This window comes from Centroberyx gerrardi, chromosome 23, assembly GCF_048128805.1.
Source record: "Centroberyx gerrardi isolate f3 chromosome 23, fCenGer3.hap1.cur.20231027, whole genome shotgun sequence".
Taxonomy (NCBI): domain Eukaryota; kingdom Metazoa; phylum Chordata; class Actinopteri; order Beryciformes; family Berycidae; genus Centroberyx; species Centroberyx gerrardi.
The window spans coordinates 17,824,200-17,847,379 of NC_136019.1; the positions used below are offsets into that span (position 1 = coordinate 17,824,200).

The 23,180-nt window shown below is 43.6% G+C and overlaps 1 protein-coding gene across 1 annotated transcript in view; it reads left to right on the forward strand.

Annotated features, from left to right (window-relative positions):
* The window catches only part of dock11 (dedicator of cytokinesis 11), a 71,122-nt gene that overhangs the window by 12,260 nt on the left and 35,682 nt on the right, over positions 1-23,180 (forward strand). Inside the window, exons 6-28 of the mRNA XM_071899125.2 lie at positions 187-282; positions 842-976; positions 2,697-2,880; positions 4,028-4,107; positions 5,313-5,396; positions 5,649-5,789; positions 7,970-8,281; positions 11,633-11,755; positions 11,962-12,044; positions 12,678-12,800; positions 13,093-13,169; positions 14,395-14,579; positions 14,754-14,819; positions 17,296-17,388; positions 18,648-18,771; positions 19,504-19,625; positions 20,095-20,178; positions 20,285-20,374; positions 21,031-21,152; positions 21,257-21,326; positions 21,547-21,672; positions 22,121-22,192; positions 22,945-23,091. Coding sequence (XP_071755226.2) covers positions 187-282; positions 842-976; positions 2,697-2,880; positions 4,028-4,107; positions 5,313-5,396; positions 5,649-5,789; positions 7,970-8,281; positions 11,633-11,755; positions 11,962-12,044; positions 12,678-12,800; positions 13,093-13,169; positions 14,395-14,579; positions 14,754-14,819; positions 17,296-17,388; positions 18,648-18,771; positions 19,504-19,625; positions 20,095-20,178; positions 20,285-20,374; positions 21,031-21,152; positions 21,257-21,326; positions 21,547-21,672; positions 22,121-22,192; positions 22,945-23,091 — 2,739 coding nt within the window. The remainder of the gene's footprint in view (positions 1-186; positions 283-841; positions 977-2,696; positions 2,881-4,027; positions 4,108-5,312; positions 5,397-5,648; positions 5,790-7,969; positions 8,282-11,632; positions 11,756-11,961; positions 12,045-12,677; positions 12,801-13,092; positions 13,170-14,394; positions 14,580-14,753; positions 14,820-17,295; positions 17,389-18,647; positions 18,772-19,503; positions 19,626-20,094; positions 20,179-20,284; positions 20,375-21,030; positions 21,153-21,256; positions 21,327-21,546; positions 21,673-22,120; positions 22,193-22,944; positions 23,092-23,180) is intronic.

Below are 23,180 nucleotides of genomic sequence, written 5' to 3' on the forward strand. Positions count from 1 at the left end.
GCTGTGTTTAATACATGCATGCAGTGTTGTGTATCTTTTGTTTACACTATATATACTTAGATCTTAGATTAGCATGCATTATATCGTCTGTTTCGACTGATTTACAGTGTCAAGTGTATCTGCTTGTGTCTGTATGCTTATGTGTGCGTGTGTGCGTGTGTGTGTGTGTTTGTGTGCGTCTGTCAGGACACATCGTCGCTGTGTTCCCAGAGGGGAGGCATCATGAAGCAGGGCTGGCTACAGAAAGCCAACATCAACAGCAGCCTGTCTGTCTCCATGAGGGTGAGTCACCACCAGACCTCCTCTCTGTTCTACATAAAACATGACAACAACAAATACATCAACAACAACAGCAACAGCAACAACACATAGGCATAGACCACAACTAAGTGTGCATGTGTTATGCACCATACCACCACACACCACTTTATCCTTTTTTGTATTTTGCATTATAATCAAAAATGTTTGCATCATTGACTACAGCCACACTAACATCAGCTACTACTACTAATATTTATTTATATTGCCCTTTTCAAATGAAAACTAGGTAATAAATATATAAGCAAGGCAAGGAGCATAAAAGTAAACGGTGAAAAGGAGGTCAAAAACAATAAGATGTTACATAAAAGCAACTCTATAAAAATGAGTTTAAGAGGTGTTGTAAATAGCACAGCTCTGCAGCCTGTTCCATTCGTTTAGGTGTTTAAATCAACTTAGCAGAGCAACAGAAGTGCACGCAATAACCGATGGGCTCAGAAGCCACATTTCAGGTTTTTCTGTCCTAAGATGAGCGGTTAGATATGAACCCTCATGACTCCCTCTCCATCGCTGTGACACGCAGGTGTTCAAAAGGAGGTACTTCTACCTGTCCCAGCTCCCCGACGGCTCCTACATCCTCAACTCCTACAAGGACGAGAAGAACTGCAAGGACACCAAAGGATCCATCTACCTGGACTCCTGCATAGATGTCATTCAGGTACGCTGGCCTCGAGTAAATCAAAGAAATATCAAAAACACACAGGTCCAGCATTCGTATAATTTTCCCTCCCCCACAACATTTTCTATGTGCTTGAAAATGTGTCTACGTTTTCCACCAACAACTCAGCAAAAATCTCAATATGATTTTTTTGTCAATAATTGGGCAGCCCTGTCAAAACTTCACATTTATACTTGAAAATGCCATTGGACCCGCTTGTCTGGACTCGGTTTGGGTTTTCAGGCTAGTTGGGTTCGGCCTCACAAAAAGCTTTTATCGCTTAAGTGTAGTTTGGGTTTGTAATGAAACGGTTGGGTTGCACTCAAATTGTCACGCGCTTGTCAAGCTGGATACTGGCCTCACACAGACTGGGATTTGCACAAGGGCATCTTATTGTTTGGTCAGTGGTAGACTGCAGACAAGCCAGTGTTGTCTCCCTTCCTGCTCCAAAGTGATATTCATTGCAAATGGAATTCATTTTTCTGAGATCTCAGACAGGACGCAAAGACGGCTGCTACCACAATCAGCCTTGTTACGCAACACAAAGGCGTAATAAAAGCATGATAAACAACAAGGTTACACAGCACAAAAAGGGTTGAACTTATGTGGAATGAAAGATAGACTTGGATCATATAAAGTACAAGCAAAACAGTAAATTGAAAAACGTTATCAACTTGCCATGCTTTTCTAGTTGAATGGAACTCATTTGGTGCACTTCCCACTGTGTCAGTTCTTGGCACGACTCCCCACCCTCGTGAAAGTCAGTGTGTTTCCTAGTCTCGCCATTTCCGCCACGCTCCAGAGACTTTTAGCCGCTTTTGACTGGACAGATTTACTGCATTCCATTGACGTGGGCAGAAAAAGACACAGTCCGGCTCTAGCAGATTTGCGAGTGGCCGCCGGCGGCTCTTGGCACAGCGTGGCACCTCAGTCAGGTCTGGACCGACTGGCCAGGCTGCCAAGGAGCTTTCACGTCGATGAATGCACACAGGAGATGAATGGGCAGACTGGAGTGGAGAGAGTCATTCTGGCTGGTGGGTGTGATGTGAGAGCCAGGAGAGTGCGGTCTGTTTGGCATGCAGAGCAGGTGTTGTACCTGTAGCACTAGAGCTTTTAGTTTTAAAAGCAGATCATGTTTGAAGGACTTAATAGTTCAGGGAGCTGTTTAACTGGAGAAGCTGAATCATCAGTGTATCACTGTACCACACTGCTGATCAGGATTTTTACATTTTTTTACATTTCCTTTTTAGTCATTTAGCTCTTATCCAGAGGGACTTACAATGTGTGCAACAGCAGAACGAGCTAAACTTCCTGGACCACCAACATTACAAGCAGCCAGTAGCAACAAGGTCAAGGGTCACAGCTGTAGGGCCCTAAATATTTCCCTGGCTTTCCCTGGTGAGCTTTAGATAAAACTGGCAACTCAGGTAACAGGCCCTCTCTAAGGCCACACACAACAAGGCCTGTAAGTCTATTTTAATCCATTCAGGAGCCCTGTGCAAGGAAAAGGTAAACACCAGGAAAAGTATTTTTCCTGGTGTTTGGAGAAAAAATCATGTAGGTGGGCGTCTTATCAGTTTAATCTGTAGGGAAAATCCCGTTGCCCCAAACCCTGCTGTGAGGGAGCATGGCACTCCTTTTATGACCAGAAAAATTAGATGCGCTATTAGATCCGTTGTTAGTTTTAATTGTCATCATAAAATCATCCTTCCCTCCTCAGTGCCCTAAGATGCGGCGGAATGGCTTCGAGCTGAAGATGCAGGAGCGCTACAGCCACTTCCTGGCTGCAGACAGCGAGGCGGAGATGGAGGAGTGGGTGCTCACCCTGAAGCAGGCTCTGCAGAGCAGCAGCGAGGCCGGTCAGGACAGGAGGAACGGTGGGGACTCGCTGGACTGTGTCCTGGGTGAGATATACGGACACTCAGACATACACATCGCATGTGATCATCATTAAATCAGGCCTATTACATGCTTATTTAAAAGTTACTGTGCCGGCACGGTCCGTTTTGCTATGAAAATATGTCGTCACTTAGCGTGTTTAGGCTTAACCTCTCAGCCTTTAGTGATGGCAGCCAGGTTTACAGTAATCCATGTCCTTGGCAGTGGATCCCCTTAGCTTAGGTCTGATCCCCATGCTATGGCTTTTTAATGGCTGTCATGTTACTGTGATATATAGGCTTAACCCTACATACCTACAGTTACAGCCAATATGGAAGCCAGCAATCATATTCTTGCCTGTCAACTGTAAATTCTACCCAAAGACGTTCAGCTGTACAGGTACATTTATCTCAAAGCTCAGGATGCTGAAATAGCAAATAAGAATCTGAAGAATGTTTTGGCCTGTTTTTCTATAACAGCTAATTGGCTTTTAGTTCCCCTCCCACATTCTTTTGGATTGCTGGTTACTTCAGGGGGGGAAGTTGTGGTAAATTGTTGAACTCGTTGCTTGTCCCGCGCTGTGGAAGAATGCCAGCGATTTTCATAGAATTTGCGCGTGTCCCGCTGCCAGCATCTCAAAACCAATGGGCCCTCCATTTTTCCTATAATAATATACCATCTGCAGAATATTCCGCTGAAACCAAATAGGCCTAGCTCGGTCGCAAATCTCCAAGATGCTGATGAGAGATTTGGAGGTCTTCCAGGAAGGCGGAGGGGCCGTTGGAGTTCACTTGGCCCGTCTGTCTGTCACCCCCTGCACAATAGCGTAGGGAGTCAGCAGAATAGGGAAAGGCTTCTTTCAGATTTGGCCAATAGATTAAGGAAATGCCTCCCAGTGCTCTATGAGATATCGCTTTGGCCAAACGGGAGACAGAATTTTGCAGACAGACAAAAAGGGCCCAAACGTTGTGATAGCATTTAAATGTAACCTTTACTTTAAGTGCAGTTTCTTTATTATGATTGATTTGCAACAGCTCAGTATTGTCTCAGAGGTTGTTTTTTTTGCATATACATACATATCTCCTGCATTCACGTGCGATCATTGGATGTTAGTTGTTGTACTGTGTCATAGTGCTGTGTGCCTTGTGACTGACATGTCTCCTGTCCAATCAGATGAGGACACTACCAGCCAGGGTAAAGGGGAGAGCCTGATGGAGAGCCTGGGGAGGAGCTTGCACCCTGAACTTATGAAGGTACCACATAAACTGAACAAGTCATTGTTGGACTCTAGGATGGATGGATGATTAATTGATTGATTGATTGATTGACTGAGTTATTGATAGGTATAGACCTAGATATACGGCTGATTTTCAGATTTTCAACAAAGACAGACTGACATGGTAGTTGTCTGCACACATGGTGGACAGGTTTAATAGTATTTATAGGATATCCTGTTTCAGTGCTATTCCTCTCACTACACAGTTTATGCAAAATATAATAAGGTAATTAAATTTCCTTCATGCACCTAACAAAACATTCTAAGGATAATGAGATAATGAAACTTCCTGTATTTATCTCTGCTTTCATTCTGGGATCTAGAGTTAATTATCCTGAGCTTTCTCACCAGGCAGCATTTATAATCTATTGTTTTTTTAAATGCTGACATGATTTATTCTAAATTACAGTATTATAAAAGATAATAATGTTGTTTGGAAGAGCCCTAAAAGAGCAGCTCTTTTGTCTGAGTCTCCGTATTCCAGTCAGCTGTCTAACCCTGAGAACAGCAGTGTTTATCCCACAGAGGCCACGCTGCTTTAATGCGTCTATAAACCCGGAGCTACGTGCAGACAACAAAGCCCTCTGTGCTCTGCCGCCGTTTCAGTCTGTTTGCTCTGGGCCACTCCAGCACCGCTTTTCCCTCTCCGTGTAAAACACCACTTGAGTTCGTCCACAGGCGGGACGCTGCGAGGAGAAAGAAGGGGAGGAGAAGAGGGGGAAAGGGGAGGAACGGGGCTCTCACTGCGACCCGAGGGTTTTTTTGCTTTGTTTGTCTCCATTAGATCTCCTTCTTTCTCTCTCTCTCTCTCTCTCTCTCTCTCTCTCTCTCTATCTCTCTCTCTCTCTCTCTCTCTCTCTCTCTCTGTCTGGGTCTGTGGGACTGTTTGTCTCTCTTTCTGTCTGCCGACTATTTGTGTTGGTGCACTGGCAGAGAAAATACTAGAGGGCAACTGTCTAGGTTTGTCTAGGTGCATTTTACTGTAAACTACCACATGTTGGCAAAGTTTGTTTTGAAATTGAACACTGAACATTTCCATTGTTCTATTTCTCTGAAACCCTTTGAGTTATTGTTATAGACTTACTTATACTTTCACAGATACTTTTTACTGTATGGAGGACATTTATAACTATTTTTTCTAATTGCTAATTTTTCTCACTCTCTTTCTGTGTCTCTCTGCAGTACGCGAGGGAAACAGACCAGCTCAATAAAATGAACAGGAACGAAGGCAGACAAAAGCTTTTCTCTCTGGATCCTGAGACGCAGGTACAGAAGGTGCCTCTCTGGATGCTTTGTTGCCCTATGATTTATTTATTTCAGTATTGATTCAAACATTTTGTTCTCTCCTCCCCTTTTCCATCATTCATTTCATTTCCTTCTCCCTCATCCTCTTCCCCTCCTCTGGACTATTCCGTTCCTCCTCTAAACTCATCTCCTTGTTTATCCTGTTCCTCTCCTTTTTTGTTGTGCTTGTTGACTCCCACTTCTCTCTTCCCTCCTCTCCTGTCTGGTATCCAGAGGCTGGACTTCTCAGGCATCGAGCCCGACGTGAAGCCGTTCGAGGAGCGTTTCGGCCGTCGCATCGTGGTCAGCTGCCACGACCTGACCTTCAGTCTCCAGGGCTGCGTCAGTGAGAAGGGAGACGGCGTCCTCACCAACGTACGCCGTCACCTTACCTCCACAACACAGATTCCTTTTATTTTTGTTTAGCATACGCAAAGAGGATGTTGCTACTCGTCCCTTCTCCTCCTCCCTACTGGCCTTCGCCTTCTTTGCATCTTTGGTTAAAGGTTTTCTCTTTGGTTTTACTGAAGAGGATAAACATGTTGGAAGTGATTTTGCCATCGGTCTTGCACTCCCTCCACTATCTACCATTGCCAGAAAGTCTGATAGCTTTAGCTCTGTTTGTTCTGGAAGAACAGCGCCTTCTTTCTGTTTTGTGCTGGAAAGCAATCCAGCAGATCCGACCCAGTGGAACACAATGTAAAATGCAGGCTAGTAGAGGCTGCCAGTCTTCTAAGCATTGGTCTTGTTTGTTTATGGTGATTATACTAATGTCTCAAAATCAATGTGATAATGACTTATTGATGTTAAAATGCTATATGTAGCACCTTTAACAATCAAATAAAAGCAAACACCATAATCATAAAATAAATTAAAACAAGTAAAAACAAGAAGGCACCACAGGTTTAAAAAAAAAAGAAATAAGAATAGAGGATACAAACAATATCATAGTAAAAATAAGATAAAATGCATCCTGTAAATGCAAGTCTATAAAATCAGTTTTAAAGATAAGAGAAAGAAAAGATAAGATTTATTCTGCTAACCTAAACTCCTTTGGCATGTCATCCTAGAGCCGAAAGCCCAGTCAGCTTTGGTCTAGACTAGACATGGGAACTTCCTACCTGACTGGCTCATAGGGGGTTTAATGATCTCTGATATAGCTTGGGGCCAGACCTAACTACGCTTTAAAAGTGCTAAACTTTGAAAATAATTTCTAAACCTATCAGGTAACCAGTGAAGAGATTTTGACAGCGACTCGGTCTGTTTGTACCCGTTGAAATCCAGGCTGCTGCATTTTGAACAAGCTGGATACGATAAGTGGTCCTGGAGGCAGGAGTCTTAACCACTTCAGCATATCTGACCACAAGACACGGCTTCCCTTTTCACACCACACACTGTCGGCCAGCCTGGCCCTCTGCAGCGCTGCCCCAGATAGTCTGTCTTCATAATTCATGTTGGCCCGTCTAGCAGCCGTTCCAGCTGCTGTGGCAGTAACCAAGCCACAACAGGATGATGCAGCTAGATATGGTAGAGAGGCTAGACCGGAAGACAATTTTGTGTGATATCAATTTTCATTTTGTTCATGATGAAATGCAACTACCGAGCAATAGTACACATTACTGAGGACTATTGCTACATTGTAAACCCCTTTTTTTTTAGCTTTTTTCTTTAGATGGAAACAATCGAGCCCCGAAACTTCACTGCCCCAGATAAACAAGGACTTAATCTCATGCAGACAGTCAGTCTGATGAATGGTGCGCACGCCTGATACACTGAGTGCGCGATGAATGAAGAACTCGCTGTTAGGGTGAGACAGCAGTTCAGAGCACAGTTGAGCACCGCCTTCGTCAGAACGGATTACTGTAGTCATAAAACACCGGCTTGAATCCCCTCCTGCTCGCTGGAGCATTAGAGGGGCTGAGAGGAGAGGTAGTCTGACTTGATTTGTGTGGTTTTGGAAGCTGCTGCACTCTCTCTCTCTCTCTCTCTCTCTTTCCCTGCCCCTCCTCTCTTCCTCCTTTCCCCTCACAAACTCACATAGGCGTAATGTTTCCTGGAGGGAGTGGGGCTTGTCCATCAAAGCAAGAACCATCGCTGTTGGCATGAGTGCATAGTCATTCCAACATGCGTGGGCTTGGCTTGTATAGAGCATAGAAAAATTAAAGAATCCAGTCCTTTACCCTAGAATTTTGTTCTTTGCAGGGTGAAAACAGCATTTAGACCATCATGGGAGACTAAAACTAAAGCCAGAATGAAACTGTATTGAATAAAACTGTTGAGTAAAATCATATCCTCAACTCCATCATATTGGCAGTGGGCAACACTAATGACTGTTATCCTTTTTTTATTGAAAGGCCAATATCTGCTCACCAGTATATTGGTCTAAGCCTAATAAAAAAGACACTCTGTCTCTCTATCTCTTTTTCTGTTTTTCTCTCCGGTTTTCCGTCACATACTGTATTTGCATATTATGAACTCCATAGCAAAGCAACACACCCGCATGCAAACCGCATCCGCACATCTCCACTCCAACCATCTCTCTGCTGTAACCGCAGGTGGAGCCGTTCTTCATCAGCCTGGCCCTCTTCGATGTCTCCAAGAGCTGCAAGATTTCGGCCGACTTCCACGTGGACCTCAACCCGCCCTGCGTCAGGGAGATGCTGACCGATGCCTCTGGCCAGCTCTCCCCCTCGTCGGACTCCGAGGGCGGAGGAGGCGGAGGAGGCGGAGGAGGCGGAGGAGGCGTCGGCGAGGGAGGCGGGGGAGGAGGAGGAGTGGTGGTCCTGGTGAACGGAGACGCGGGGAAAGGGAACAGCCTGCCTGTTCTCCAGAGGGTGTCGGAGTCCCTGCTGCGCCTCCCGACACAGGTAGCAACTTGATTTTATCACGCGGCTCTTCAGGTTGAGTAAACATATGCCTGAATCATTCAGAATAGAGTGTGAAACTTGAGTCACTGTTGTGTCATTCATACATTACTGGGTGTGAATAACGCAATATTCCATCCTTTTTGGCATCTTTTGCAAGATCAGTGCCTTCTAGAAAGCATGCATTGATAATATTGACTCGAATATTGACTTGGAAATTATTCCCACATAATTTGATGATTATATCTATTAATAATAATAACGATCAACTTGATGTCTGTGGCACTTTTTTAAAACTAAGTTTATCTAGTGATTTATAACATAACACTGACTCTGCTAGCCTAAGATCCTGTGCGGGTCATTTCAAAGCCAAAAGCCTTGTCGCCTGTAGTCTTTAGCCTAAACTTATTATTAATCATTATTTTATTTGGTTCATTTAGGTTCACACTGTTCAATTACAAGCAAACCAGGGCTTATAAAAAGTTGTATTGTCAAGAGTCACATGGATTCACAAGTAGCTTGTTTATTGGACAGAGTTTTGCTAATCTGTCATCCTGCCAGTTTAGGGATTTTGTCAGTAGCGGGGAGTCAAAACGAATCTGATTCCAGTCGCTGTTACTTTAGCTAAGCATGATGGACTTGTCTGCGCTCTTTGCTGTAATTTACCTTCTCTGGTGGTCATACCAGGTAACAAAACAAAAACCTGAATATGAGCATCAGTCCACACTGCGGTTTGCCCTCACTTCATTTTGTTATGCTAACCCCTCCAAGCATGAGGAACTGTTGCCTATCAGATGTCGTCTTTCCTGTAGTTGGTTTGGATTCCATTCTCACACACTCATTTTCAGGCGTCTCTGCGGTTACTTGGTGCCACCTGACTTTCAATAGCGTTGTTGTCATCCGCCCAAACCGGACTGAACTAAAGGAGCACTCCAGAGTTTGACGAAACCACTCCAAACATGCTTGGTGTGAATGCGCCCTTAACCCGTTCAGCATCATCAGTGGAACAGTACCACGCAATACACACCTTAGAGTTCCCCAGCCCAGCAATGTTGTGGTTAGGAGGTGATGCAGTACTGCGAAGCCATGCATTTCCACAACAACACTCCGCATTCCTGTATGTACTGAAGCTGGGCTGGGTGGTATGAGGGAGAAGTGACCAGTTGACCGATTCTCCTGATTTCCCCTGCCCTCCTGTGAGGCCAGACAACTCTGCTGACACTGCATTGATTAATGATTGTGTTTTTCATATCGATTTCCCCCTTTTAGTCAAAGTGCTGTACATTCAATTTTCATGCGATCGTAGTATTTCCAGATGGTGGCTGTGTCTCTCTTCAGGATTTTATACCCTAGACTATTGGATGTAGACCAAACATTGTTTCAGAAATCAAGAAAAAATCGTTGAAAGGATCCTCATGAAGCCCCAGTATAGCTCATTCCACTAACACGTGCAAGCTGTTTCAGAGCTGTTTCAGTTCTTTGCTTGGTGATGTAAGCTTTGCCTCTTGTCACTTCTCTTTGCAGTATTTTAAACTTTCAGTTTATTGAGGAAAGAATAATGTCTGTGTGCGAGTGTTACTCTTGGCTCGGGGTATTGGAGCACACTGTAAACTCCCGCAGGTGGTGTGAGATCAGCGCATATGCATGCGCACACACACACACAGAGGTCTGTTCCTCACCTCCGGTTGCCTGGGCCATTAATATGATTAAGTCAGTCAGCAAGACCGGTGCCCTGCAGTAAATCAGGGGCAGTTAGGTTATAAAACACACACACACAAACACTTGAACAGAAATACAGAAACAGAAATAACCTAAAGGTAACCTAAAGGTGAGAAGATGAATAACATTCAGAAACATTGAAAAAAGTTGAAACATGGCAGTTCCAGTGTAAAATACAGGGACTTGTAGCAGACCAGACTGTTATACACTGTTTGAAAGCTGTAGACATAAAATCTAACAACCATTTCCAAGCTTACGTATGTCTAAATTATGGGCCTAATGTACAGTACTGTGGGCCGACATCTGTGAAATGTCTACACCAACACAACACACACTTGTACACACATCATACACACACACACACACACACACACACACACAAACACACACACGCATACAAACATAGCCGGCTCTACCTCTGTGATTAGTGTGCCATTATAGCCTGGTAGACCACAGTGTAATTTAGGTGCGTTGGGTGTGGTCCAAGGACAGAGCCTCCACCTCTTCTACCCTCTCCCTACTGGAGGCCATGGGCTCCTTTCCAGTTCATTATAGTAATAAGTTTGGCTGGGTGCAAGTATTAGAGGGATACATAAAAAAGTTTCTAACTTTGTCCTTCAGTGAGCTACCAGCAGTAGTGACTCTTGTTTGTAATGAGGAACACTGACACTGTTTGCGAGCCATTTTGGGAAGTACAATGATGTAACCTTTTTCTCCAGTGTGACAAATGTCTCGTGAGGAAAAATAATCAATTCATAATGTCAAGCTTCATAACATTAAAATTACCGTAGATGCAGATTGGAGTAGATGGACAGCTTTATAGGCTGGAGTGAAACTGGCTGGAGGATGTGTGTCTGTCTGACCGGCACACACTGTTTCATTGAGTCATCTGACTCATCTTACTCACTGGTGTATTATTAATGAGGAGCAATTTATAGTGGCTTAACCTCTACTTCTATATAGTGGCCATCCACTTCTGTTTTGATTGAAAGCAGCATTAGCCTTAAATGCAACTAAATGCTCTCACAATGTTCTAATTCGGTTACTCATGCTGCATTTTTCATGATTTCTAAAATTACCTCTGCTTCCTCTGTCTAGCTTCTCTCTTCTTCGGGTGCGCTGCCACTCCCAGGAAGTAATTTGTGTGTGTGTGTTCGTACGGCTGCGCTGGTGTGTACACGTACATTTTGTCCCCTTGTGAGTGTTTGTGTGTTTTGACACTGCGAGCTCAAGGCTGCCCCATCTCAGCAGCCCGAAAATAGTCGTCAGCCCCATGTGGTTTTCCTGTATAAGTTCAACTACTAACAGCAGCCACTTCCCCTGCACTTGCCTTCTAGAGAAGCAGTGGATAAACTGAGATGGAAGAGCAATTTGCATCAGAATGGCAAATGAATGAGTGGCTATTTATTTGAGCAGTTTTTATGAAGTGATTTCACCTCAGAGCTTCCCATCAAGCTAACAGCCTTCTCCTCTCTGTCTTCCTAATGGAAAATTCCTATGAAAGAGGGTTGGAGGGAAAGAGAGAGAGACTCATTATGTACTCACAGCCTGCCAATATGAATCACCACCAGGGATCTTGTTGTATTCTGTATCATCAAGCCCCCTTTTCCCTCCATCTTCCCTTCTCTCCTCCAGGGAATCTTTTCCGTAACCAACCCCCATGCCGATATCTTCCTGGTGGCCCGCGTGGAGAAGGTTTTACAGAACGGCATCACCCACTGTGCCGAGCCCTACATCAAGACCTCCGACATCAACAAGGTCCGCTGCCTTACTGAAAGACATCCACATACCCAAACCACAGCAACAGTCAAATTTAGTTTCATCTCACCCGCTTAACTGTTTTTTCCCCCTGTTTTAACTGAGCAAGAATAAAAGGAAGCGCTAATTTGTGAAGTCAGATTGTATAATCTCTTTTTCTCCTCCATGTCTTTTTCATGTGTGTGTGTTTGCCCGTCTCTCCCCAGACGGCTCAGAAGGTGCTCAAAGCTGCCAAGCAGACATGCCAGCGCCTGGGCCAGTACAGGATGCCATTCGCCTGGGCTGCCAAGTAAGGCCGGAATAACCCATAACACATAATGTTACTCTGAAATAAATCTGTTTGGATTCGGCTGTGGAATAGTGTAATAAGATATCACTATAATAACATGTAGTGGCTTAGATGGCAGAGCTGTCTTCACAATTATAATGTGTCAGCAGAAATTTTAAGATATATATCCTCTTCATGCCTCAAAGGTCTGGTAAAAACTGCTTGCATCAGGCAGGTGTCAAAAAAGGGGTTCAACCAATATGGGTTTTTGAAGGACAAGACTGATAAATTCAATATCTTTCAATCTGACCATTTTTATCCCAAAAAATTCCAAGTATGCAGTGTATTTCCACCAGAATTTATTCTTGTCAGGGTGGAAAGTCCTCCGAAACAGCATTTGGACCATCTAAAACCAGGATGATAATGATAATGTGTGGCATCCGATCAAAGTGTCATGTTAGAATCAATTCAGGTTAATGACTTTCCACTGACAACCAGTGTAGTATTGATCAATTATACAATAAAAATGCAATTAGTCAAACTGCACCATATCCATCCTATCTAAATTGGACGACACCGACTGGCTGGTATCTGAATTTTAATAAAAGTCTGGCATCAGCCTCATATATTGATCATGTTTTGATCCGGTTGCAGGCAGGTGTTTAAAGATGCGCAGGGCAGCCTGGACATGGACGGCAAGTTTTCTCCTCTCTACCGCCAGGACAGCAGCAAGATCTCCACCGACGACATCATCAAGCTGCTGGCTGACATCAGGAAGTGAGTCATCGCCAACTTCTCCTTGTTTGTCAGTGCTTAGTTACAGTAGCCCACAACACACACTTAAGTCTCTTAGTTCTTACTTTTTTATGGTCGTGCATGGGAGACAGTGTTTTGCATTGTCCTACAAATTTGGTGCTACGTTGGAATGTAAATCAGGGACCTCTGGCCATAAATAAACACGATTTCCGATAAATAGTTAAAATAAATATCCTCTATTTGGACTTGACGGCACTTTATTGAAGAAGGTGTCAGTTCATCTGCTTGTTTTGAATCTCCTTCCCCTCCGCAGGCCCGAGAAGAGCAAGCTCCAGTCCATCCCCGGACAGCTGAACGTCACCATTGAGTGTGTCCCACCTGACTTCTCAAGTGTGTACTCCTCTCTGTACCCCCTCATTAGCCTAACATTTGTCTCTCTCATAACATTGTTACATTGCCAAGTAGAATGCTCGTCTTGGAAAACCACAAACCACTGCAGCATACAGCTATGAGTGATGCCAACTTTTCAATGAGATTAAATACATCAGCAAGTGACTATTAAAATCTGCATCGCTCAGCTATCTGAGCCTGCTGTAGTTATATGAGAAAGTACTTGGCCTAACTAGCATTTTTGCTGCACATCTACTGTAATAAAATCTGCAGTACTAAGCTGTCTGTAGTTACACAGGAAAACACTTGGCCTAATTATGATTTCTTGCCGTGCATATACTGTTAACTATGTGCACCGGTTTTACCATTTTTACATTTTAGGCATTTAGCTGGTGCTTATCTTATCAAGAGTGACTTATGACAAATGCAACAGTAGAATAAGCTTAAAATCCTATATCTCCAACATTACAAAGAACCAATATTAAGGAGTGCAAAGATCAGACAGTCATACTTCCCTGACAATAGATATAACAAAATATTCCATGGGGAGCGACTCTGCTGAGGTATTAGCAGAGCGCAGATCAGGGGCTGGATCATTTCCTGGAGGTATGGGGGTGCGACTCCCTCCCTTAGCAGCCTTGTAATGCCAGAACCAGGGTTTTGAATTTGAAACAAGCACCCACAGGCAGCCAAAGGAAAGGAGTGCAGGAAGGGGTTGAGAATTTGGGGAGGTTGAAAACAGAGAGTACTTCAGGAGCCTTGCCAGGAGTTAGTTGAGATGATTTAAAATAAGATGAAACTGTAATGATCCCTGTGGGGAAATTGTGTTAATAAGAATAGATGGGGGTTATATAAACATACACAACTGATTTTAACATTAAAACATGTTAAGTAGAAATGTATGAATGAAAAGTATGAAAAAAATATGGATCGCAATACTAAGGATGTGCAAAATAGCAGCAGGAGGTGAGGAAGGGTCTGATTTGGCGAATATTGTAGACTACAAAACCTGCAAGATTGGTTTGTCGCTGTGATTTGAGCCTTGCATGATAGTTGGTTGTCAGAAATCACACTAAGATCCAGGCTCAGTTTGGGTACTTTCTGTGTACCTAGCACACTAGCATACTGAATGACCCTGAGTTGACTCCTCAGGGTGGCCATGCTGAAACAGGAACACAACAGTTCAGTTATGGTTCGCTGACTCTCTCTCCGCTCTGCCCCCCAGACACGGTGACCTCCTCTTACATTCCCGTCAAGCCCTTCGAGGAGGGGTGCGAGAGGGTGTCGGTGGAGATGGAGGAGTTTCTCCCTGAGGAGGCCAAGTACAACTACCCCTTCACCAACTACAAGAACCACCTGTACATCTGCCCTCTGCAGCTCAAATACGACAACCAGAAGACCTTCGCCAAGGTGCGTGCATGTGGGATTCAGAATCGGGATGTAATGATAGATAAGTGAATGGGCGGATGGCTGGTAGAGAATGAGAATGAAGCACACATCACAGATTGGGTCAAACTCACTCTCACTGATTATGTTGCTGGCTGCGTGTATTGATTGGATGATGTAATGTTTTCTCTTTGCCAGGCCAGAAACATCGCAGTCTGCATCCAGTTCCGAGATTCAGATGAAGAAGGTGCAGCGCCTTTAAAGGTGAGTTTAGGATGAAATGTTTAAGTCATAAGATGACATGGCTTGACTTTGTGATGTAGGAGTCTTCTCATAGGTCAAGTGCATGATAATATGTAAAGCTTTAAGTAGTAGGGATGTAGTAGGGAGTTCTTCTTCTGCTCCTTCTTTCCCAGCTTGACTCCAGTGTTTAATGAATCTCAACCAGAAAGGATCCAAAGAAATAGCTCATTAACAGCTGAGCAAAAATAGGAGTATTAGATCAGTAGTTGGTATTTGCAGATGGCTGAAGTTGTGTAGTCAAAATCAGTAATACTGCTCATAGTCATAATCAGTATCAGCATTGAAAAAGTTATATGGTTGCATCCCTTCTTTAAAGTACAGTTATATCTGTAGATGTAGGAAAGTTCAGATTTTTAGAAGCCTATCCTACTGATTACTATGAGCATAAGTCACTGGGGAATGAAATTCTCTTAACATCACATGCAAACATGTATATCCTTAAGGTGTAGTGACAGTAAAAATAATGATTTTATTCTCCATTTACCTGCAGCAGCATTGCTTTCAAATGCGATCAGGTGCAAATTTCCCAGAAACAATAACTGGCATGAAAAAGTTTTGAATTTCCTAAGAGAGAACTTGATGTGATCAATAAGAGAGGAGAGGAGAGGAAATTCTAAAATGTGAAAGTTTCCTTTTCATGTAGTGGAGGAGATGAGAGGATTAAAAAGAGAGCGAGGACATGCTCTTCACCAAGTGGAAGTCATTTGAGGGGCCAGAAAAGGAGAAAGGAAAAGCTTACAGAAGCTGGTTATTACAGCTGGCAAGAGGAGATAATGAATGGTCACTCTCCCACTCTCTCTCTCTCACTCTCTCTCTCTCTCTCTCTTTTTCTCTCTTCCTTGCCACACGTCAAATATTTGTGGGTGGAAACAGTCATCAAAGGACTGTGGATTTTTTTTTTCTCTTTTCAATTTTCCAGAAGGAGGGAATCAAATAGAAATTCTTGGACTTGGCTCGCCAAAACATTTATACTTTATCAAGGGACTCCAGGCAGACAGATTAGTACGCATCCGTGCGTACATCTTAGATATACACACACGGTCTGGTTTCGAACAATGCTTGATGTACGCTGAGCCAGAGTTGATTACAAACAGTGGGCAGAGGCCAGCAGCACACCTCTCTGGAGATTTAATCAGAGGCAGTGGAAGCGCACAGAGAAAGTTCCTGGGTTTTTACATAACACACGATCTGACTGAGGGGAAATTCTTCTGAAGGTTTTGGGAAAAGAAACTGCAACTTAAAGGTTTCAGGAGGATGGGATTTCCCAGAGGTTGTGAATTGAAAATACACCCCAAGGCTGCCGTCTTCAAACTGTTATCTTTGTTAGAAATTACAGCTTGTGAGCTTAAAGGGGAGATCCGCCCATTTTCAGGAGTAAAATATGTCTTCCTCTATCCTACTGTGATCATAGGCAAAAAGTTTGAATTAGTTTGGAGTCTGTGCAGTATATGTATGAACAGGACTGCCTCTCCTCCAGACAGCTGATAAGATCCCAGCCAGCCCCTCTAGTCAAGGCCTCGGCCCTCATCCCTAGCCAGGTAATCTGGACTCCCATCACCTCCGCACTTCCACATTCACTGTTGCTGTGAGGGCCCCTGATGTGTGGTTTCCATGGCGGCGCACAAACCCACACACCGCCTGCAGTCCTAACCTTGTGATCTCCAACAATAGATCCTTGCTGAGATCCATTTGACACACACCCCCTCCCCTCGCCCAGCTTCATTCCAGACTGAGCTGAGAGTTTGAACCCTGTCCTGTCTCACAGCCTCATCCTATCAGTCTGAATCAGCTGGCTGCAACACTCTGTTCTTCCTCTGGCCAGCACTGCTCATTACTGTGCATTAGGGATGACTACAGTGATTAGCATCCTAATTACAGTCTCAAACTGGCCATTAGAGCAGGCTGGACTTTGAATTCCCTTCTTCCTTTTGTCACCCCTTGTTAATATCAAGCATCCTGACCTGGTCAAGATTGACCTCTCTACACAGATTTATTGTTCCCACAGAATTTCTCCCCACACCAACTATGCAGTGTTTCTCTTAGAGTTTGAGGGTACTTTCTTTGTGGGCCCCATGTTTACTCCTAACTAAAATATGTTATAGGATATTTATATCATCACGTATAGAGTCATTGTGCTGCAATTGCTCTGTATGTTTTTGGTTTTACAATTTCCAGCAGTGCAGGGGCACTACTGCTTGGTTAAAATAAGAGAAGCACTATGTTTTTGACAATTTCAGGTCCTGCTTTGTAGTTTCTCCACTCTTTGTTTAGTCTGTGCCTAGATGCATACTTTTTCATGGGATGAAGGGCTGTACCTTCACCCCCCCTTTTCTCCAAATATTGTCCCTAACCACAGATTGCTGAGCACTTACTCACCGCTGTGCCCCACCATCAAAGGGCCAGAGGCTGATGACTGATGTGCTCGCTTGTGTTTCAGTGCATCTACGGCAAGCCGGGAGAGTCACTCTTCACCAGCAGCGCCTATGCAGCCATCCTGCACCACAACCAGAGCCCAGAGTTCTATGACGAGGTGAGACCAACCTTGATCCCACTCATTTACAGTATCAAATACAAAGATCCTATCCTATCACATTTTTTTACATTTATCAGCAGTTTTACAAGCATAACACATTCCAACTGTTGAACTCGAATAAAACTGAAACAATCTGAAGAAAGACTCATTCTTCAGGGTATTGACTCTGAATTGAAAGTACAGAGGAAATGATAGTGATGTGGAACTGGAGCCACACTAAAAAAACTAAAAATATTACTCTCAAACACCCTGGAATCTTAGGTTCCTGTTTTCACAAGTAGTCGCTGTGTTCAGTGTTCAAATTCCCAAGCCAGCACTGAGCTAATCCTATAAATCTGTCTCAAGGCAAGGCTGTGATCTCACACTAGACTGGTCAAACAGTCACAGACCCCAATACACACACATGAAGCAGGGGGCTCGGCGAGAGAGGTGGGGTCAGGACACTGTCAGAGAGCGGTAGAGCAGAGGGGGGCCATATGGCCGGTCAAACGGATTAACACACACACACACACACACACACACACACACTTTCTTGCAGATCTGACTATTAATTGGGCCTGACTGTTATGTGGATTTACCTCCACATGCTTCATCCACTAGTCACCTAATGGAGAATTTCTGTTTGAAGAGGGAAGCACTATGCAGCATCATGGATTGTGACACTTCACAAAGTCTCAGTCAAGACAACTCAGTACTTCCATATGAGGCAGTTACAATCTTTTGGTTGCTTCTGACTTACCCAAGGGAGAATGCTGATTCCACTGAGGCTTTCAGAAAAGGAACAGCACTAACTGAATGACACATTCCCATGTCATACATAAACGGAAGAGTCACGGTATTCATCAGATTCCTTAGTAATGTGTAGGGAATTAGATCTATATGTGTGGTAAATTGATTTAGTTGAATGTGTCATTTCCTGTGACACAAGGAACATGTGCAAGACATAAGGAAAGTAAACTTCTGTGCTTGTGCTATTACTGCCCCCTTGTGGATAAACTGGGTTTTTTTTTTGGCTTCACCAAATGTATGTGTTTTAATTAGGGATACACTGATATGAGATGTTTGCAAAGATTGAGATATAATACATTTTTCTCCATTAGAGAGATCTAACATCCTCGATAAGAGTGAGAAAGCATGAAATCAACTTTGCCTTGATTTCTGGTTATGTTATAGAAAGCTCCTAGTGCCATCTTAGCATTGGGGTTAGTTATAATATTAACAACCTAAAAACGAATGACCTGTTCCACTGTGTACAGATAAAGATTGAGCTGCCTGTCCACATGCACGAGAAACACCACATCCTCTTCACCTTTTACCACATCAGCTGCGAGTTCAGCAGCAAGACCAGCACCAAGAAGAGAGAGGGAGTGGAGTCACTGGGTAAGTCAGCTGAGAATGTGTGTGTGTGTGTGTGTGTGTGTGTGTGTATGTGGGTAAATGAAAACCACAATACTGACTACAACAATTTCCAAATTGTAAGAGGATGCACTGTTTTTTTTCTTGGAGAGAAAGTTGTTTTCAGACAGCTTCCCATATAAGGTAGTCTGGTACTGTTCAGAATCTGTGGCCAACAAATCAAGTTCCATGTCAGAGGAAATCTTTCATTTTATTCAAGGCAACCAAATCCTGAGCATAATCATCTCAATTTCTGTCCCCTTTAGTTTTTTTCATGTGCTGTTCCCAATTTATATGGCAATTGCAATATTCAGCAAAAAAAACCCACAATAATTTGTCAATATGTTGCATACTAGTATCAAGTTCAAGTTTGTTTATTTATATAGCCCTTTATCACAAGCATGTCTCAAATGACTTTGCAGAGAAAGAGCCTAACTAGATCTAGCTGATCAACAATCAACCATAGAACAGAAATGATATAGGACAAACATAAAAGAAGCAGAACAAAGCAGAAGACACACGATTAGCAGACGTTAAAAAGACATAACAGCCTACCTATTCTACATAGTATGCGTTCATGCGTTCCCATTCATGGGAGTTCATTATTTAGCTTATTAAAAGTCACAATATGTCTCCATGTTTGGCTGTGTTTATATTGTAAGTGTCCATGTAAATGCGTCCTAGTAAGCGCAACTGTGCTGTTTCCCTGTGTCCCAGTGGGCTACTCCTGGACGCCCTTGCTGAAGGACGGGAGGATGCAGTCTATAGAGCTCCAGCTGCCTGTAGCCGCCACCCTGCCTCCTGGATACCTGTGGGACAAGAGTCAGGACGCCAAGAAGGTACGGCCCCGCTCCTCAAGCACTAACGTAGCCCTCAGTGTTCTCGAGGGATCTGACTACGGGGCACGTAGTCACATGCTGCCTCTTACATTCCCAAATCCCACCAAGGCTATTTGAACCTCTAATCCTCCATATTAATACTAGAGCAATGCGGTGTAGCTCATATGAAATGATAGATGCCACTGATATACAGCCTTTATTGCTTAGCATCAAGGAATTGAGCTGTAAAACAAAGAGGATTTGACAGCAATCGATAAAATGAATGTCTGTCTGAAAGTCTCTTTTTTCAATGTTGTTGATTCTATATTCTGTCTAGTGAACTGAATATTCATGTTGTAGTAAATTACTGTTGCTTATGGGAAACACATAATACTCTCATTCTTCTAGGTGATCTCCAATAGGTATGTTTCTTCTAGGTAAACCCCCCACCCCAACTCTAACTCCCATGTGCTTGTCTGTTTTTCAACAGTCCCAACCAGATATAAAGTGGGTGGAAAATGCCAAGCTGTTGTTCAAAGTGAGGACCCATGTAGCATCGACAATATACGCTCAGGTACAACGCTTCATCCTTCCACTGTTCTTCACATGCAGTAACTCATGCAGTATACATAAATGTAGCTAGTATCAGTTGATGCTGATATTGACCGTTTCCCCTGTAGGATCTGCATCTACACAAGTTCTTCCAGCACTGCCAGCTGATGAGGACAACCTCAGAGGGCAACCCAGCAGAACTCATCAAATATCTGAAGGTGAGACGAGGTAGTGCATGGTCAGTCATTTGTGGGCGGGGTCAGGTTACAGTCATCGGTGAGTTGCAAAACACACTTTCCATAGCAACAACTGCTGGTCTTGTAGTGGTTCTGTAACAACTACAGCCTTTTCTCAAATTCCGTTGTTATCGAAGGTTTTAAAGAAAGTTGTTTCATGGCAAAACTTGCTAATGGAATATGATCTCTTCACAACTTTCTCACGACATCCTCATCATCACCACAACTCAAAATACAAGTCAATTTTTTCTCCAATGTTGACAAACAGTACACATTTAAGCAAACCATGACACCTTCAAAATATGTTTCAAACTCATTTATACCTTTCATAGTATCACTCCTTGTTCCAGAGTGCAGCCAAACAATCCAAAGTCACTAGAATATTGACAAAACTACTTCTACTAGTGAGGCAAAAGTATGAGGATTAATCCTTTAAAGAATCATGTTTCATGTACCATTTGGAATTTTTGACATCGTTCATTTTGTATACATTCCCAGTGGAACTTAAATCTTGTGGCGCTGCCCCGTTGTTGCCCTCTTTTTCACTTTGAGTCTCTTCTTCATCCAGTACCCCGATATTCAATATTTCTTTGTTTCTGGATGCCTCTTTCCCCCTCTCCCTCCCTCCCCCCCCCCAGTGCCTGCACGCCATGGAGACTCAGGTTATCATCAACTTCCTGCCCACTGTGCTGATGCAGCTGTTTGAGGTGCTCACAGCGGCAACCAAAGAAGCCCATGAGATCGCTGTCAACTCCCTCCGGTCAGTTGGGACGTGTTGCGCTCACGTCAAAATGTGGCTGCAATTTGTATTTGCACTTGATAAAAATGCTTACAGTAATGCAATGCCTTATTCTGTACCCTTAGTGTGATCATACACATAGTCTCCAGATGTCACGAGGAAGGACTAGAACACTACCTGCGCTCTTTCCTTAAGGTACAACACCAACGCAAACATGATTGTCTACTAGTCATCAACATCTTTCCATGCACTACCTGCATCTGTGCAAATTACATTGGAAAAAGGATATGAAAATGAATTGGTACTTGGAAGTAATTGTCTTTTTCTTTTGTTGCTTGCCACCAATTTTCGGTTGGTGTTGAAGAGTTGATGGGAGCCACTTGTGTGTATTGACCTGTGTGTTTTTTGTCCTCAGTATGTGTTTGTGACCAGCAACCCCACGTCAGGGAACTCAGCGACCACTCATGAGGTGCTGGCCACCGCAGTCACAGCCATCCTCAAGCAGACCGCTGACTTCAACACCAGCAATAAATTGCTCAAGGTGTGTGTGTGTGTGTGTGTGTGTGTGTGGTTTCTGTGCTTCTTTTCCCTTTCTGTCTCCTCTCGGTCTGTCTTTACCTGCATTCGTTTTTATCACCCAGTCAGTCCAGTTATAAAACCGTAATACCAGCACTGAACAGCAGGTGGCACCCTTGCCTATACAATGGCTGGCTAATCATTTCTCCAAAACAGAAAGTGAATTCTTCCCATTTCTCTTACGACACAGTTCCAGAGAAGTATTCCCTAAGCATGTAGCTGCATGAGCAGTGTATCTCATGTCGTCAAGCACTGTCTGTTATAAATTATGAGTCATATCTAGTTGTCATCAGTTTGGCTCTTGAGGGGAAAAGTTGCTCTAGTTTCTTTTTCTTTTCTGGCAAGGCTACATACCAGGAAATGACCATGACAATCTAACACCCATCCTTCCTCTTTCCCTTCCTCTTTTGCAGTACTCCTGGTTCTTCTTTGAAACCATGGCCAAGTCCATGGCCCAGTTCCTGCAAGAGGGCAACCGGATGAAGGTTTGTATTTAGTGGCTTCTCATTCAAGCTGTAGCTAGCTTCACACAGTAAAGAATGGGCAGTTCATCATCACTGGCACTTGGATCCTGATGCTTTTTCCTGTTTGTGTTCTAGATATTTGTGTCTGTTAATGGTAATACAATAACCACAGTTTGAAGTTTTGCTAGCAACACAATCACAGTTCTAATGTGTATTGAAGGAATCTATTATTGGCATGGATCTCTTCTCTTTCTGCTGGTAAAATGTGGCAGTGCAGCTCTTCAACACAAGTGTTTTGTTTCTCTTTCTCCTGGCACACAAGCAGTTTTATGATCTGTGTATGAAAACACGTCAACACGCAAACACAGGTTTTGTACATGAAAGTTTTAAAGGATGAAACCCCCTTTGAGCCTATTCTGGTATGACTCTGTGTGTGCAAACCACACACAAACAGAGTCATACCAGTTCACTAAGCCTTGTATATATTCCACATTCTGATGCTGTGGGCCTGTGTTTCATCTCTGTCTTAACCAGCAATGCCAGGCATCCCACAATGAGGAACAAAGAGTGTCTGCTGCTGTTAAGATAAAGTTGAACTATGAGCAATCCCTAGAAAGAACATGCGTCTAAAGGTTTATCTTGATCGTGTATCAGCCTGTTTTGACATTCTTTCTGAGCTTTTACTGACCTCGACAGGAAGATTCATGCAATCTATCATTGCATGTGATCCCTTCCCGTCTCTTTTCTGCAATATTGTATGAACATGACTGTAGATGCCGCGGGCCCAGCGCTTCCCAGACAGTTTCCACCAGGCGCTCCAGTCCCTGCTGCTGTCCATCATGCCCCACATCACCATCCGCCACGTGGAAATCCCCGAGGAAGCCCGATGTATCAACCTCAGCCTGGCCACCTTCATCAAGGTCTAGACCCCAAACACACAACCGCACTCCATTTGACTCACTACATGCCATGAGGCGAAGTGCATACATTTCTTTGCCAACACTTCCTG